Here is an 18,146-nt window from a genome sequence, read left to right on the forward strand (position 1 = left end):
TCTCATTATAAAACACAACTTTAAGAATCATTCATCAACGACAGGTTATATGTGTTGGTTAGAGCTTCGTAAATTGTTTATGACAAACACAGAATATAACTAAAGAAAAGTGAAGAGCGTAGAACTGATTTCAAAGTGATAAATGGAAATAAGACTAACGGCGTGTTTGTGAGAGCAATTTTCGTTACCAAGGATTTTAAATAGTTTTCTCGTGGCACGGCCATGTCTGATTGAAGACTTGTCGCGGAAGCTTTGCTGGAGCATTTTCTGTATGCAGTTAATGGTCGTTTTCACGCTAGAGACGGAAATGGAGACGGACAAGTCGTCTTAGTGCGAGAGTTCTGGTTCTGATTCGGACTGTAGTGTTATTTGCCAGAGAAAGACAGGTAGAACAAATTTAAAACTGCGGCTAAAATACCGACCGATTATTCATGTTCTGCGGGCCGGTTTTGATACAATTATTCAAGAACAACGAATAGCAAAGGTAGGTAAGATATAAAATAGTATTCCCTGCAAATACTGCATAGACCGCCCGTTCATGGTCAAATTGGTAAACTTTCTGGTCTCGGCAAACTAAGTTACAGAAATTTTATTGAAATTAAGTTCGTTGCTCTGTACTTTTCCAGTAGAAAAAGCTCATTTTGAATTGCGTTGTTAATGGTGAGTAGGATGAATAGATTGTCTAGTAAATTCAGGAAAATTAATATCCAATTTTTTTTTTTTAATGGTCAGGGCGAAACGCCTGTATATCTAGTTTCCTTTAGTTAAAGTCCTATGTTTCTGAGAACAGTGACAGGGATGTCGCGAATTATCTTAATTATCATAATAGATTCAAGGTTTTACACGCAACATACACGTCAAGTTGTTGTCATAAAATATCGTCTAGCATGGCCTTCGGAGCGGCAAAACCTACAAATTTGTGTCCAAGAATTCATCAAGGTTATCGAATTTAACTATTAAAGTTTCACACTGCTACTTTCCACCTAGGTGTTGGCGAACAGTTAAGGCTGATCTGAAAAACTATAGTCAAAAGGTTTCAGTATTTCCAAAACTCTATACGAACCCTTTAACTAGCATTCTATGAAACTTCACTGTCATTTTTTCGTCTTCAGTAACAGTTTTGACGATGGCATTTACCAAGAGATTCCGTCTGCTGTTTATATCACTTTTGGCTGCCTCTGTTTTGGTTTATTACATTTTTAGAAGCAAAACAGAAAATGAAGCTTCGAAAATTCTAGAAACGTCCTCACCATTGAAGGAGAATGTAAAACAAGATAGCAAAGAGTCCATTCCTGCCTCAAGGCCAGGCCTCCAAACCGGTAAGTGACCGGTTTAGCCGGATCTTTTTGCTTGATCAGCGGGTAAGGCTAGTTAGCTTGACAGTTGACTTGGGCGTTAGACAACTTTTAGGTTCGAATAAGTCTGAAGCTCTTCAAGAAGCCCTAAAGTAGAATAACAAACGTTAATTTCCCTGTTTATTCAATCAGTCGTGTCGCTCACTGCCTATCCACGAACAAGAGAAACTTCTCTTGCCACGAATATTTGGAAATTTCGGTGTCTCTTATCCGTGCCCTTTATAGTTTTGTAGCTGCTTGTGTAAGCAAGTTAAAAAATGCCAATTAGAATTACCAAACCGATTTCTTTCTTTTTATAGCGGGAATGCCTTGGTGGCTTTCAGAGAAGCTGATTAAATTGTACGACGGAGTGGAGACATTTGTGATGTTCATTGGATATCCTCGCAGTAGTCACAGCTTAGTGGGCGCCTTGTTGGATGCTCACCCAGAAATTATCATCACACACGAGTTCGATATAATGTCAAGATGGAGCAAATACCAGTCATCAAAAATGAAACAGAAAAACCTGCAAAAATATGTTTTGTTTTACAACCTTCACCAGTATTCGATGAGACAAGCTAAGTTTGGAATTCGTTCCAATAACTCTAACACAACAACAAAATACACATACAACGTGCCTGGTTTATTGCAAGGAAAATATCAAAAGAGAATAAAGGTAAGCTGGTCCTTTGTCTAGTTGTTAATGCGGTGTACTTGGGTATGAATGTACTGGTGTATTTAAACAATAGCCTCCATTTGGCGCGAAAATATGCACGGATATTTGTCTGCGGACATTATCTGTTCCAAAAAGCGAACAGTTGTCCTCTCTTGGTTCTATTTAATTTAGCAATTTACTCGGGCTGAAAAACTTAACGCGCGAACATAAATCACAAAGTTCGTAAACTGGGGAATATCACTTGCGGAATATCACTTATGTAAGAATGAGATATGTTACTTTGCTTTGAGCGCGCGCGGATATTCCCCAATTATTCACCGAAGTGGAGGTGAATAGTGGTAAATATCCACCACATTCACCGACACTGAGGTAAATAATTGTTTTAGTATATACCACACAAGTTCAATAACTGGCGGACCATAACATCACTTTCGGTAAACAAAGCGACGGGCGAAGGCATTTTGTTTCTCTTTAGCTGCTCGGAGGTGTATAGTACTTTGCTAACCTCCGAGTTAACCAATCAGCGCACGCGAAAAGCACTATTCACTTGTGTGGTATATACTTAAAATGAATATCGGCCGTTCATAGGGCATGCAATTTACATGGCTACAACACTCGAAGGAAGGCTGACCTCCATCTACCTAAACCCAAGCTTAGCCTTGGCAAGCGTACTTTTAGATTTTCTGGCTCAGCCCTTTTTAACTCACTTCCTTTAAAAATTCAACAAGCTGTATCTCTCTCCTCTTTTAAAAATCTTGTTAAAGCCCACTTTTTTCATAGCTCCTAATTTTTGATATTATCTTTTTTTATATACCAGTTCATGCTTGTATTCGTTTTAGTTTTTAAACTCTTTTTATATAACTATTTTAATTACTAGACATTAGCTTTTAACTCTATTTTTATAACTTTTTTATACAATTAGATATTTTATATTTTTAGAAATTGTATTTAGCAGGGCCCCTCTGGAGACCAGCCACTGTGCTGAATGGGCCACCCTGCATAAATAAAGTTTTACCTTACCTTACCTATGCAACTGATTTGCAAAACGCCTTGGTGGAGTGATGGGGGGGGGGGGGGGTGTAGCCTGCGTTGGAATAGCATCCTATCCAGGGGAGTAGCAATACATTTTCAAAAAAGTACTGCAATACTAATTCACCCCTTACAATAATGTAAACTCCCACTGTACCCGAGGAAGGCTTGTTTGGCCAGCCGAAATATAGTAAACAGAATTTAAATTCATTCTACATTGTAACGGTCTCCGTTTTCAAATTCCTCACTTTTTTAATGTTAATTTTAAATGTCTTTTCTTAGCATTACGAGTCCTATTTTTAATTGTATATTTGCTTTCAATATGTTGTATCACTGAATGAAATTGAACCAATACACTGTAGTACAAACAGCATAGAATCTAACAATGTCAATATATGACAATCATTCTTAATCCTTTAACTACACGAAAATTTTGAATCCCGAGGTTATTGTCACTCATCAAGAGTTTTGTCCATGCATATTTATAACGAAACAAATAGAATACAGAAGTTAATTTGACTGGATTTATAAAAGTGTTACATCACTTTTTTTTGAAAGGTTATAGGCGACAAGAAAGGAGGCGTGACGTCAAAGCAGTTAACGGAACTCAGCAAAATGAAAATTCTAGAAGAAATCCATCAAGTCGTTCAAGTACCAATGAAATTCATACACGTCATCAGGAACCCCTTTGACAACATATCTACCATGATGCTTCGCGCTACATTGTCACGTGGCAAAGTTAGAGAAGAAGGAGTAAAAGTGAGTTGGGTGTTATGAAGCCAGAGCCTGGAACGAGAGTTTCTACCCGAGATCGTTTTGGATTATTTCGGGGGGGGGGAGGGAGTGAGGGGGGTGGGGGTAGGGTTAAAAAAAAACAAACATGACTGAGAAACTCTGAGTGGGATCTGATGATGATTTCACAGTTAATTTTAATTTTTAAAATTCGATCACTAAGGTCGGGTAGTTTTTGGCTTCGTAAAAATTTCAAATCGTTGTCCAACAACTCTGGAAAGGAGCTGCCATTTTTCTCGGAAGTAGACACACCTACGCAGGGACAGAATATTATTTGCAGCAAAACCGCTGTCGGACGCTAATGCGCACCAGCCGACCAGTTGTAAGGCAGTTATTTGAAGATCGTTTAACATATAATACGCGCGGATATTTTGCGAGATGCGTATACGGGGCTCGGAAAAATACGAACAAAGAGCAAAATGTCCGCTCGTATTATATGTTAAACCATCAAATAAGGGATTTATAATTCCACTATTTTTCCACTAAGTTTGGATCCGTATTCCGTAAGTTTGTCCGTCCGTATTTTTGCCCTGTTCTACTATGTAATAATAATAAAGTATATATCACTGTAAAGGTAATAAAATGTAGAAACTATTGGTTAGCGCGCCTTGACCTGATTCTGGGTTTATCGATATATTGTGGCTGTTTTATGTTAGAGACACGTAATCCGCCTTGGGCAAGATTTTTCTAGTGCGTCTGTTTGTGCTTATTATAAAGACGGGCACTAGCAGGATTGTGTGTCAGAATCAGCTACAGTCAACTCCGTCTCTCTAAATCGGACACCTTCGGGACCGCCTCCAGCTGTCCGTCTTAGAGAGGTGTCGGTCTTATACGGAGTTTAGTTACAGTAAATGACTGAAAAACGGCAAGGACGGGACCAACATCAGATGTCCGTCTTATAGAGGTGTCCGTCTTATAGAGGTGTCCGTTAAGAGAGAGAGTTGACTGTATTCTACTTAAGTCCGTTTGAACATAGCTAGTATAAAGAGAACAAATAAAGACTTGAGATGTCTGATAGATCGTCCCTTCTTTACACGTTGGTTTTAGTATAGCAATTTATGGGCTTGCCCCAAAATACATATGTGAACTGATAACCATTAAACGTAGCAAATTATATGATCTTCGATCTTCAAGAGGTTTGCGACTGCAGCCGCCAAAATGTTTGACTACAAAGACACTAGGAGACCGTGCTTTTTCGGCGGCTGCTCCGAAATTATGGAACAATTTACCGCAAGAGTTGTGTAACGAGAGAAATATTAATAGGTTTAAATCATCGTTAAAAACACACCCTTTTAGAATAGCTTTTAATTAGATTTTATTTTACTTGATATTTACTTACCTTAGTTTCATATTCGTTTAATTGTTAAATATTTTAATTTTTATATACTTTTTTAGCTTTTAAATAGATTTAAGAGGCATTAATTTATTTGTTTGATTGTTTTCTTTCCGACAGATAAACAACACAGGACTAAGATTAAACAACATCATTAACCAATACTTTCAACTTGTCGCCGCCAACCAACGTGTCCGGGAACGGTACGGAAATGCTGTTCTCGATATTCCAGGACACGAAACAGTGCTAAGACCCAAAGAAACGCTGCTACGATTGTGTGACCATTTGCAAGTCACGTGTTCTGAGGAGTACATCGAAAAATGCAGCGAGGTTTTGTACGGAACTCCTTCAGTAACCAGGGACAAAGTAGTCTGGACCGAGGAGCAAAAAGCGCGCGTAACACAGATGATGAAGAAATACCCTTTTCTGAAACAATATTCATTTGATGAATATCCTAAATAATGTCCTAACTTAGTATAAAACTGAGACCTTATGCACGAAGACCGCATAAGGAATCAGTAAAAATCAAAGAAATCATGGCCACGGTCAAAACATCGAATTTGCTCATACTTGACAGTTTGTTGGGCTAGGTAAGTAAATGAACGATATGGCGTTAGTTTTTTAAAATATCCAATATAAGTACAGAAATTCGTAAAAACGGTATTCGTAACCGAAGCTCATATTTCACTCGAAATTTTACACTTTTTGGCTTCTCGCTACACGGACGTTAGCATCGCTAAGAATCTTTCTTAATTGTTATCGCATACACTGGCCCTTTTTTAGAAAATATATTGTTATTACTTTTATCTGTGGTTCGTCATCAACCAATCAAGGCACGAATAATTAGATGAACTTTTCTCATTTTTAAGCGATGACGTCATCGCTTAATGTCATCGGGCAAGTGGACGGGATCTTTTAGTCTGTTGTGCGCGATCGAGCGATGAGTAGGAACGTTACATGAACAGAAATCAAGAAATCGCCACGTAGAACACAAAGCAAAATACTCCCGGGCAGTAACGGAGTTCGCCAGCTTAACCAAAGCGGTGCACAACAGTCAGCAATTCAACGGTATTTATTTGGAGATTAGGCTGGGCCGCTTGTACATCACTTACGGTAAAAACTAGAAATCAATAGACGATTGTAGTGTTACAAAAGGTACACGGAATGAAAAGCTAAATGAATATAAATGAAACTACAAAAAAGGAAAATATAGAAAACGACTTACATCTGATCTAACACCAAGGGTTGAAACTCCAATGAAAAATAGCTCCAAAATACTCCGAGAGACTCCTCAAAACGTGCGACTCCGATCGACTGGAAACGTGCTTGTGAAATATAATATCTTATAACAATGATTAAACACCTAGAGCGGCCAGCCGAGAAACGTAAATCAAAAATTAACTAAATCAACAATAGTTGTAACGCAACAGAAATGTCTCTTGTAAAAATCAAAAGTTTATCTATAAACACGACAAATTTCAACTCAGCGTTTGACCTTGTTTCGTATATCATGTATTGGATTTCACGCTACAAGATAATGCAACTTTCGTTGAACAAGCAATCAACACAGGAGCTGTCAGCTACGTATATATTCTTTTGCGTTTGTGAAACGTCATCGCTTCTGCATGCATTGCGTGCCGTTTGCTGGAAAAGTAAAAAATAAGCTTTATCCAGCGAGGCAAAAAGCTGACCTGTAGTGTCTCAAATCTTATCCAGAGAGTCCAGTCATTGTTTTGTAACCTTACGGTTTCATGTGTAGGATCTAGTAGTTGTTTTGCATGAATGACCTCAGCGACCTCATTGCGATTTAAACGAGTCGGTTCAAAATAAGTAATATTCTAAATAAACAACACAGTTCGCATCTCAGTCACAAGAAGACATTTTATAATGTCAATTTCTACCGTTATCAAGCACTGACAACGGCAATTTTTCCTGGAAGCATAGTTTAGTTTGAGTATCTAACGATATAACACTCGCTAGAAAGATGTTCATTTTGTGCAAATCTCTTCGGCGTTAATGCAAAAGATTCACAAGATCCGACAATAATGAAAATGAAACCTTGGAGAAGTATGTATGAAGTCTCTTTTGTCACAATATCAAACGATTTGAGGCACTACTGGTTTTTTCGACCCTGTGGGCACATTTTCAAGATGTTCTTTGATTTTTACCGACATTCACTCTTTTAACATATTAAAACATGTTTCTCTTTTGCGGTTTCATGTAATTCAAGTGTTCTGACATCGGTCCTGCAAGCAATTAAGTCTTTCTTGACGATTTTGAAAATATTTCAAGATATTTATGAAGGAAGAAAATGGGATGGGAAATTAGAGGTCTTAGAGGTTTTGAACAAGAGAATATTCTCTTGTTTTGAAATATTTAGGAAAAGCGAGAAGTTGCTTTGTTCCTGAATATTCGCAGTGACTGGGCAATGGTTCACGCATGTTACATTTGTAACGTTTTCTACATCTTGTGTCGCAACAAAATTTCTAGAAAAATAAGGGAGAAAAAATAAAATATAATTACTCTTGCTCCTTCTCTTGCTCTTGCTCAGTGAGGTGTTCCTCGGCGTAGTTAGGCCCGGTTCAGACGCCGTACTTTTCATGAGCCGAACCCAATTCGAATTTGGACCGACCCAAATTGACAAAAGTACTCCTCTTAATTCAAACGCCGTACTTTTTGGCCTTTCCGAGGCCGTTCCTAATACAGTTCCAATAAAACCAGTCTAAATATATTATGATAATTTATGAATTAGGATCGGCACATGAAAAGTACGGCGTCTGAATCAAAGCCGTTCCAAAGGCGTTCCACAGGCGAAATTCTCGGCCAAGCCAGGCGGGAAAAACGGGTGAGCCGTTCCAAATTAAAATAGCCGTTCTAATTTGATTCAGACGCCGATCTTTTCATGTACTTAATTCAAGGAATTAGGTTCGGCTCATGAAAAGATCGGCGTCTGAACCGGGCCTTACCTATCCAATTCTACACAGCATTCTTTGGCTCACCAGTTGGTATTTGGCTGAACCTGGTGACTGGCATTTCTGTTTGAAAATTCAAGGTTACGTGTAGACTCAGTTTTCTTCTGTCGTGAAAATCAAATGAAAATGTTTACAGAAGAACTGCTGTCAGTCAGCCCCATTAGCTCCGAGATTAAATAAATTTGATTGATTGATTGATTGATTGATTGATTGATTGATTGATTGATTGATTGATTGATTGATTGATGGCGGCCCAGCGCGAGGTTGCTTTTCTTCAATTTAAGAAAAAATTCCGCGTTCAACTGAAGTTGTTTCAACAAGAACATCCTAAGTAAACTTAATGTTCGTCAGTCAAAATGTTTTCGGATCTCACTGCTCGAGTTACAAAAGCAGATTCGCATGTGCTACGATCGATCTTGTCGGAGATCGTGAGTCAATTCCACTTTTTTCGTTTCAGCTTATTTGAGTTCGCTGTCAAACACATGATTACTCAGACAAAGAAATACTTAAAAGTAAGACCTAAGAGGCACAACTGGCGCCAACTGAAACTGGCTAAATCCCCTGAAATCCTTAGCCGAAAAGTTTCGCAGACAAAGCGAGGGGAAGTCCACGCGTGTGCGCGCGTATGTGCCCGCAAAGATCAGCGGTAGTCGGAACTGAGCATGAGTAAAATCCAAACTTTTAAAATCGAAATTTTAAAGTGCGCGGAAACGCGCGTGGGAATTATTGAGTTCGCGAAGGCTTTAGCAAGAAAACTAACCCGATGACCCCTATTTTTTATTGCCCTAATATTTTCCTTTTATGTAAAGGAAACTTCAGAAAAAATCTAAAAAAATTCTACGAAAGGAATCAGTTAATTACTTACAAATTGCCCTTTTTTGCATTTGCAAAAACTCCGCTTCGTAGAAATTTTTTAAAATAATTATACAGTTTCTTTTTTCAGATGCCAAAAGTTATCACGAGAAAAAAAATGGGGGTCATCGAGTTAGTTTTCAAGATGTAAGCACCGGAAGCTGAAAAAGGGTCCTAAAAACCATTGGCTATCGTTGCCATGGTAACCACTGATGACGTAATTATTGATATTTTGGATCAATAACACAATGGGTAATTTAATCATACAAAAATTTTGTTACGATCTTTAATTGATTTTTTGGCCATTTTCTTTCAAAGGTCGCACAGTCAAAAACCTGAAAACTGGTACGAGCCACCTTAAAATACATAATTTCTAGGTGTAAAATTTTAATAACATTTTGTTACAGCTGTTACGTAATAGTCTCATTAAACACAACTTCAAGAATCATTCACTCCTTCATCAGTGACAGGTTATATGTGTTGGTTAGAGCTTCGTAAATTGTCAGAATGTTACTAAAGAAAGGGAAGAGTACATGCAAAACTGATAAAAGGAAATAACAGACTAAACATTGTTTGCAGGAGGTAGGCGCTTTTGACGTGTTTGTGAAAGCAATTTCCGTTGTCAAGGATGTGAAAGAGTTTTCTCGTGGCCCGGGCTAAACGGGAATGAAACCATTGTCATCGTGTTTGTTCAGGCTCTGGTCCGGACTGCAGTGTTGTTTGCCAGAGAAGACAGGTAGAACGATTTTAAAACTAACTAAAAGACCAACCGTTTGTCCATGTCACGGCTGTGGGCCGGTTTTGATCTTTTGCGTAGGAAGTCGTTTGATGCAGTTATACAAAGAATATTCAAGGTAGGTAATATATATTTTATTTTCAACAAATACTGTATACACTGCCGTTCATGATCAAATTCTTAAACTTTCAGGTCCTGTAGAACTAAGCGACAGAAATTTTATTTCAAATATGTTGCTCTGTACTTTTTCAGTTTTTCAGTAGAAAGCGCTTATTTTGAAATGCGTTGTTAATGGTGCAGACGCAGGTTCACGTTTAAACGTCTGTGTATCAAGTTTCTTTTGATTGTTTAATTTACTCTTTGGGGTACCATCCGCATTTTTGTGCTCACGCAGAATAAAATTTTCATTGATAGTCTAGTTATTTTACAGAGCAAGTGTTAAAGAATCGATGACGTTTAATTTAAATTTGCAACGTTAATTGTTAACGCAGAAAACAAAACGTATCATTGATCAGGATGTCAAGAATAAAGATTCTTTACAACTGATTGGCAAAAATCATTTTTTTCGGCGTATTTATTAAAAAGGTATTAAAAGTTCTAAAATTCTGCGAACAGTGACTGGGATGCCGCGAATTATCATAATTATCATGATGAAGTTGTACACGTAACGTGTATGTTGTGATCATAAATTATCGACTCAGTTGTCCGACTGAGCTTCGGAGCGGCAATACCTGTAATTTTGTCCCCAACAATTCCGTTATAAGTTGCAGAATATGTGTTCTTAACTAAGACAGTGTTGTTCCATACTGCTACTCTCCACCTAGGTGTTAGAAAACTGTTAGGGTTACGTGGCCGAAAAATGCTGAAAACCTTAATTAGAGAGGATTTAAGTACTTCCAAACTACAGTAAAAACCCGCAGGTAAGAACCTAATTTTTCCAGGTTAGCCTAAACATGTTCTTGTATAAATGGTAGTTAACACACGTTTAGGCTATTTAGGTTCCTAAGAGGTTCTTATTTTCTGAAAAAAAAATTACATTGTTGCAAATGGAACATTTAGTGGTAGATGTATTTGGCTTGTTCCTTGTATAAAATTTGCATACCGCATACGTGTTTATGTAAAAATAAAGCACTAATTACTCCAAACATAATATTATATACATGTAAAGTAATGCCTTCTCCAAACTTATTTTACCCAAAGTAAATATTTTTAATCAATTTTAGAAAAAAATCCTGTTTCCAAATTTTAGGCTAAACAAGTTCTTATAAAAAGGGGTTCTAATTTACAAATTTGTTAAAAATTGGTTTGTGCGGTGATAAGATTAGCCTAACAGGTTCTTAAATGTTATAAGTTTTTACTCGCGGGTTTTTATTATATGCAAATCCACTGTAGCATAAAAATTCGCTGTCGCTTTTTTGTTCCATTTCAGTGTCAGTTTTGACGATGACATTAACCAAGAGATTCACTCTGCTGTTTATATTACTTTTGGCTGGCTCCGTTTTGGTTAATTACATTATTAGAAGCAAAACAGAAAACGAAGCTTTAAAGATTCTAGAAACGTCCTCACCATTGAAGGAGCAGGTTAAACAAGAAAACAAAGAGTCCATTCCTCCCTCAAAGACAGGCCTCCAAAGCGGTAAGTAACCGGTTTAGCAGGATTTTCCTTACGCTTGACCAGCGGGTAAGACTGGTTAGCTCGACAGCTGACTGGGCGTTAGTTTGCAGATTAGCAACTTTTGTGTTCGAATTAGTGTCAGCCTCATCCTCAAACCTCATCAAACCCCCCTCCCTCTCGCAGCACACGAGGGGTGCTGGCGAGTAAGCTGGCGAGAAACTCTTACTCCCCTGCTCCTCTGTCGCATGTTTAGGGAGAGTCAAATACATGTAATAAACTAGTTCTCGATACTTCAGTGCGGTGCCGAGCTGGCAAGAGTTAAAATAATATCGCCCTCGATCGTTCCTGTATGGAACTTGCTTCGCTCAGTCCGTAAAAAGAACCGGGCGATATTCTCTCAATAGCCGCCCTCACACTCAGTTAATAAGAAATAATTATTCCCCAGCCAGAGAAACTTATACACGCAGACTGCTAGTGGAACTAATTACCTGTACCTTTCTCACAAAAATATCTACTCTTGTGAAGTCCTGTGAGACACGTATTATCATAGTGAGCTACTTTGATGGAACTATTTGAAGACACCCAAAAGTAGAATTTTGCTGTTTGTAGGAAACACAAATGCAATACTTAACTTTCCCCGTTATTCAACGTCACCCATAGATTAAAAAAAATACGTCACACAAAAAAAGTATTTACAAAATTAATTTTTTAGCCGGAGGGCCTCTCCTATCAGAGAAGCTGATTAAATTGTACGACGGAGTGGAGACATTTGTGATGTTCATTGGATATCCTCGCAGTAGTCACAGCTTAGTGGCCGCCTTGTTGGATGCACACCCAGAAATTATCATCCCGCATGAGTACGATATAATGGCAAGATGGAGCAAATACCAGTCAACGGAACTTAAACAGAAAAACCTGCAAAAATATGTTTTGTTTTACGACCTTCACCTGCGTTCCTTCAAACAAGCCAAGTATCTGATTCGTGGCAAGAGCTCGCTCAAAACATACACATACAAAGTCCCTGGTCTGTGGCAAGGAAGATATCAAAAGAAAATAAAGGTATCGCAAGTTGGTCTTTGGACTCAGTAGTGGTTTATGCGTTGTACTTGGGTATGATTGTACAGGTGTATAAATGGATATCGGCCGTTAGGGCAATTGATCTGCCAAAAATCCTTAGCGGGTGGGTGGGTTGGGGGGGGGGGGGTGTTACCTGGTGGACTAGCATCTGATCCGGGGGGAGCAACAATACAGTTATGTCTAGCATTGAACGCTAATGAAATTCACGTTCCTCATGACAGGCATCACAAAGTGTCTTCATTAATAAAAGTTTACCAAAACACACCAAAATCTGTCAAATATGAAGTAATATGGAAATGTCAAATAACATAGTCAATCATGAAGTACTCATTAAGCAATACTTGCCTTCAATCCTGGACATAAGTGCTGAGTGTCTTCTAAATGTTAGACTATCCTGTTCTATGAAGTTTTCGTATATCTTGCTGTAGCATTATCAGTCACTTAATTTAATTGTATATTAGCTATCAATATGTTTTAGCACTGAATGAAGTTGAACCAATAGTACAAAATGCATCATAGAATCCTACAGTGTCCCGAGGTTATTTATCATCAAGAGATTTGCCATACTTAAAAAAAAAATAAAAATAAAAAAATATGTGTTTATAGTGGTCATGCACTTAGCTTCATATCTCAACGAGATAGCTAGTTTACAGGCATGCTACTTATAACGAAACATTTAGTTTGACTGGATTTATAAAGTGACATCACTTTTTACCGAATGGTAATGAGGTTATGTTATGGGCCGCATTTTCTCACTCGAACACTCACTCACTCGATTCTGATATCAAACCGCAATTAATTTAGCATTAAAACGAGAAACGTGCTGACAGAAAGGTCCTTTAAACGCATTCAGCACATGTCAATCAAATCTCAACCTCGTTCCAGGGTCTCTCTCTTTCAGGGAACTAAATTGAATTTCACAAAACAAATCGAAAGAGGATCACTTCCACTTATCCTCTGGTGATAAAAGAGAAAAGAATTCGCTCAACGAAGCCTCAGAGCATAGGCTATCAATTACCCATTCACGTAAGAAAACATTCAAAGACGCGTTTTAGTAAACACAACATTCATGCACGTTTTTTTTTTTCGCGTCACATCATCTTCGTGTCACGTCATCCGTTCTTCATCTTTTTGAGTCGTGCAGAAACGCGCATCTTTCTCTCAAATTTTAATGGCTGCTTAAAATAACGCTATACGTGCTGGCAGAAAAGTAAACATATTCACAAAACAAATTTATATAATGCTAAAAAGGATCAAAGGTTACACTTAAATATTTTTTGTGATAAAATAGAATTCGCGCTACGAAGCCTGAGAGCACGAACCATCAATGACGCAATTCCCATGGAAATTCACAGGGAAATAAAGTGAGATTGTGTTACATTATTGAACGCTTATTTGAAGAAAAAAACTATCAATGACCCATTCACGCAAGAAAACATTCGAAGGCAAATTAAGTGAGATTGTGACATTACTGATAGCACCAATGAACTACATATAGTTACGCTTAAAAACTGTTAAAATTATTACGCTCGCCTTGTGACGTGTTTTAGTCAACACAACATCCACGGCACGTTTTTGTTTCGCGTCACGTCACCTCGTGTCACGTCATCCGTTTTTCATCTTTTTGACTCGAGCAGATACACGAAGTGCTCGGGCGTATCTTTTCTCTCAATTTTTTTTCGCTGCTCAAAAATAACGCTATACGTGCTGACAGAAAAGTAAACATATTCACAAAACAAATTTACTTAATGCTTAAAAGGATCAAAGGTAATACACTAACCGGTAAATATTTTGGTTGTGAAAACTGAATAGCGCTACGACCCCTGAAAGCACGAGCCATCAATGTCGCAACTCACGTGGAAAAATAAAGCAAAGTGAGATTGCTTTACTTTATTGGACACTTATTTAGAAAAAATGCGGAGGTCGGCATTTCATCCATCGAATTACCATGAGGTTGCTCGAAGAGCCTTTGATTTGGAAGGTCATCGGCGACAAGAAAGGTGGTAGGACATCACAGGCGTTAACGGACCTTAGCAGCATGAAAATTCTAGAAGAAATCCATCAAGTCGTTCAAGTACCAATGAAATTCATACACGTCATCAGGAACCCCTTTGACAACATATCGACCATGATGCTTCGCAGAACATATTCACGTGACAATGTTAGAGAAGAAGGAGTAAAGGTGAGTTGGATGTTATGAAGCCAGAAATTAAAAAGCAGAGACCGATACAACGTAGAATGATAGAATTAGTTTTGTACTATATTTCGGTTGGCCAAACCAGCCTAGGGCTTTCCACAAGTTGCTCGGCAACTTTTTGGCAACTTTTCATGATTCGAGCAACTTTTTCCCCTTCGAGCAACTTTTTTCCTCTCGAGCAACTTGTTGCATTTTGAGCAATTTCCAGACCGAAAATCTCCGAAGGTTATCCGAGTGTTGTTCAAAGGCGACACGAACGTTTCCGAAGATTTACAAAGTTTGCCGAAGTCTTTCGGGGAACATCTGAAGACGTTTCAACTTTCGAGCAACTTTTATTATCAGAAGCAACTTTTTTGGATTTTTGGAGCAACTTTTGAGCAACTTTTTGAGAAATTACGGGCAACTTTTTGGGAAATCTCGAGCAACTTGTGGAAAGCCCTAAACCAGCCTTCTTCAGGTACAATGGAGTTTACATTGGCTATGTTTAAATTTATATGGTGATAATGGTATCTTACGAAATACCGGAAATACGTAAAACTAAATACAGGAAATACGTAAACAGTGTAAAATAAAAAATTTAAAATATGATAAGCTTAAAAATGACAATAAAATAGTACAAGTAGAAAAACTAATAGGTTTCTTCGCGTATGTTAAGGCCATCGGGATCAAGTGTTCTGCCTTTTGCCTTACGGATTGAGTCTCGGTTGGAGAAGACTTTTTCGATGGGGATGTCATTAGCAGTGTGGTTAGGCGAGGAAATGAACAGAGCCTGGGGCAAGGGGGGCTACCCGAGCTCTTTTTTATTTGGGTTTATTCCGGGCGGGTGGGGGCAAAAATAAAATATGACGGAGAAGTTAAGGTCATAGAACTGACAATGGATTTTCGCTCAAACTTTGCCTACAGGTTGTTCATCCCAAGAGAGCTTTGGTTTTGAAACAAAAAAGAGGGGTCCCGGTATTCATTTAGGAGCAGGAAGGTCTTGAATTTGCCCCATAATTCCTTACAATATCAGCAATAGACCAATTCGTATTCTCGGTATTGCACTGGAACTAGCTCGCAATGGAGGCTAATGCAGAAAAGAGTTTCAAAAGAGTTTCATGTCAGTCATTAACATCTGACCATTAGCCACCAATGCAAGCTTCCGTTTATTATTTATTTTTCTACAATAAGAATTTGTTTATATTCATTCTATAGAAAGAAGGTGACTGCAAGACTCAGAAACAGAGAAAAAAATGATAGGTCCCGGTACTCGTTTACGAGAAAACGACGATTTACCTCTCTTGCGAGCCAAGCCGTGTAGAAAAAGCCGCCATTTTCTTTATATGCGCGCGCTAATCACGCGTAAAATTATGCGCAGTACGGGATGCGCAATGCAATACTGAGAAATTTAACCAGTTAGGAAAGCTTGAGGCGTCTAACAGTTTGTCCCTTCTTTACACTTTTGTTCTAGTATAAGTTGCAAGAGGCAATAATTTGTTTGCTTATTTTCTTTCTGACAGATAAACAACACAAGAATGCTAGACTTTATGATAAACAAATACTTTGAACTTGTAGCCGCCAACCAACGCGTCCGGGAACGGTACGGAGATGCTGTTATCGATATTCCAGGACACGAAACAGTGCTAAGACCCAAAGAAACGCTGCTGAGATTGTGTGACCATTTGCAAGTCACGTGTTCCGAGGATTACATCGAAAAATGCAGCAAGGTTTTGTACGGAACTCCTTCAGTAACCAGGGACAAAGTTGTCTGGACCGAGGAGCAAAAAGCGCGCGTAACAGAGATGATAAAGAAATACCCTTTTATGAAACAATATTCATTTTATGATGAATATGCTTAATAATGTACGTCCTAGCTTATTATAAACGAAGACCTTCTGCACGACATGAGAACCACAACGAAAAAAATACTTTAACTAAATACTTATCTTTAACATGTTTCTCCTTTGCGGTTTCAAGTAATCCAAAGCAAAAGTGCTGGAATCGGCGGGTCCTGCAAACATTTAAGAATGCTTTTTAAGAATTGATAAAGGAAGATAATGGGATCGGAAATTAGAGGTTTTGAAATACATAGAAAACTAGACAAGTTGGTTTTACTATTCGCAATGATTGGGGCAGGTTTCTGGGAAACTTGCGACGTTTAATGCGATTAATATTTGTGCCGCGGCAAAATTGGAATAAAAAAATGAAAAAAAAGAAAACAGTAAAACATATAAATCATAGCACGGTGACGTATTATCACTCCCTGAACCGAAATATTCAATTATAAAGTGGTCAAATATACATTAATTTAAACTGAAGAAGGCTAAGGGAAGACGTACTCTCTCACTCTTACTCTCACAGCAAAGGAATTATGATTCTAAGATAATCATGAGCAGTAGGTCTTTCATACTTGTGTTCATCAGTCCTTTATACTTTTTTCTGGCGACTTAACTTCAGCTATGTCCATTTTATTGCGACATCAATTAATGGCGGCAAATACATCAAGTGAGAGTCCTGAAAGGGGGGGGGGGGATAAAATCCCATTTCCCAGCCCAAATTTTGCCTAAATCCCATTATCAGCCTATTGTTTTTCCAATTTTCCAAGTCCCAGTCACGGTTCTATTGTTAATTTGTTTGTGATTCCCAGTCCCAGTGACTCAAATCCCATTTTTCACAGTGACTCAAATCCCATTTTTCAGTAAAAATTTGGCCAAATCCCACTTCAATTTTTACCCCTTCAGGCCCCCTCTCGCGTGTGATGTGAAATTTTGAACTCACTGACCGTGGCAAAAGCTCGGACTAAAACGATAATACACGACCTTAAAATTCGTTTCTTCTAAGTTCAGGCACATGTAAAACGATTTGGCTGGGAAAACGTGGAAATAGAAAAGAAAAATGAAACTTGTACGCCTGCTTCGTGAATTCTCGTTTAGCTTAAAGACCTTTAATTTCACCTTGTTATGTACATGTGTACAGATGGTCGAACGAAACATTGTTCAAACTAAACTGGAAAACGAATAAAGAAAAAATTGCAAGGCCGATTGAACGGTTTGGGACTGTATTGAAATTCCAATATTTCTGAAGGCACGGCCTTCCTTCTTCAGGGTCTTACAAAGAATGACTCTAAAGGTTAAACGTTACAGATATAAAATGTGGGAAATACGATACAACGCGTAAATAACAATGGTAGAAAAACAAAAACGTTAAAATTTGAAATTTGAAAGGATAAAGAGACGTTACAACATGAAATTAAAGAAGATATACATATATAATAAGATGCTATAAATGGCACTAAAGACTTGAACACCGTAAGCTAATACTATAATAACAACATGAGTGTAAATATAAACTACGAAATGTCATGCTTCATCCTTTTTATTTAATCCTAAAGGTTCAAGTGTTTGACCTCTTTCAATGAGGTACGCCTCTCTTGCCTTCCGAACAAGGTAACTCTCCAAGAACGCAAATAACATTCTTTTATTTGGTTAAAACATTCAATACAGAGGCGATAATAGGCTTGACACTGTTAGAAAAATGCTGTAAAACTAAGTGAC

At 38.1% G+C, this 18,146-nt stretch overlaps 2 protein-coding genes across 5 annotated transcripts; both read left to right on the forward strand.

Annotated features, from left to right (window-relative positions):
• The first annotated feature begins 41 nt into the window (after positions 1–41).
• LOC144654643 (uncharacterized) lies at positions 42–16,473 on the forward strand. Of its 4 annotated transcripts, none has more exons than XM_078514841.1 (7): positions 42–109; positions 9,512–9,842; positions 10,549–10,644; positions 11,154–11,360; positions 12,052–12,398; positions 14,398–14,598; positions 16,113–16,473. In XM_078514841.1, exons 4-7 carry the CDS (start codon positions 11,168–11,170, stop codon positions 16,449–16,451), a joined length of 1,080 nt encoding a protein of 359 aa, XP_078370967.1. In that variant the 5' UTR covers positions 42–109; positions 9,512–9,842; positions 10,549–10,644; positions 11,154–11,167; the 3' UTR covers positions 16,452–16,473. The 4 variants fall into 4 exon arrangements, with proteins under 4 accessions (XP_078370967.1, XP_078370969.1, XP_078370966.1 ...); XM_078514843.1 differs by lacking the exon at positions 42–109 and adding an exon at positions 362–386 and having other exon boundaries at positions 9,725–9,842; XM_078514840.1 differs by lacking the exon at positions 42–109 and adding an exon at positions 5,618–5,754 and having other exon boundaries at positions 9,568–9,842.
• LOC144654642 (uncharacterized) lies at positions 382–16,552 on the forward strand. Its single transcript, XM_078514839.1, has 6 exons — positions 382–484; positions 1,113–1,319; positions 1,655–2,010; positions 3,598–3,798; positions 5,285–5,638; positions 16,467–16,552. The coding sequence occupies exons 2-5, from the start codon at positions 1,127–1,129 to the stop codon at positions 5,624–5,626; spliced, it is 1,092 nt and encodes a 363-aa protein (XP_078370965.1). The 5' UTR covers positions 382–484; positions 1,113–1,126; the 3' UTR covers positions 5,627–5,638; positions 16,467–16,552.
• The last annotated feature ends 1,594 nt before the right edge of the window (positions 16,553–18,146 follow it).

This window comes from Oculina patagonica, chromosome 5 (assembly GCF_052425735.1).
Source record: "Oculina patagonica isolate OP01 chromosome 5, crgOcupat, whole genome shotgun sequence".
NCBI lineage: Eukaryota > Metazoa > Cnidaria > Anthozoa > Scleractinia > Oculinidae > Oculina > Oculina patagonica.

Bases quoted from the DNA above. Each gene is read 5' to 3' on its own strand.
- LOC144654642 (XM_078514839.1), top strand. From the start codon at position 1,127: ATGGCATTTACCAAGAGATTCCGTCTGCTGTTTATATCACTTTTGGCT. The intron at 2,011-3,597 runs GTAAGCTGGTCC...TTTTTTTGAAAG, and splicing joins AATATCAAAAGAGAATAAAG to GTTATAGGCGACAAGAAAGG. The intron at 3,799-5,284 runs GTGAGTTGGGTG...TCTTTCCGACAG, and splicing joins TTAGAGAAGAAGGAGTAAAA to ATAAACAACACAGGACTAAG.
- LOC144654643 (XM_078514841.1), top strand. From the start codon at position 11,168: ATGACATTAACCAAGAGATTCACTCTGCTGTTTATATTACTTTTGGCT. The intron at 11,361-12,051 runs GTAAGTAACCGG...TTAATTTTTTAG, and splicing joins AAAGACAGGCCTCCAAAGCG to CCGGAGGGCCTCTCCTATCA. The intron at 14,599-16,112 runs GTGAGTTGGATG...TCTTTCTGACAG, and splicing joins TTAGAGAAGAAGGAGTAAAG to ATAAACAACACAAGAATGCT.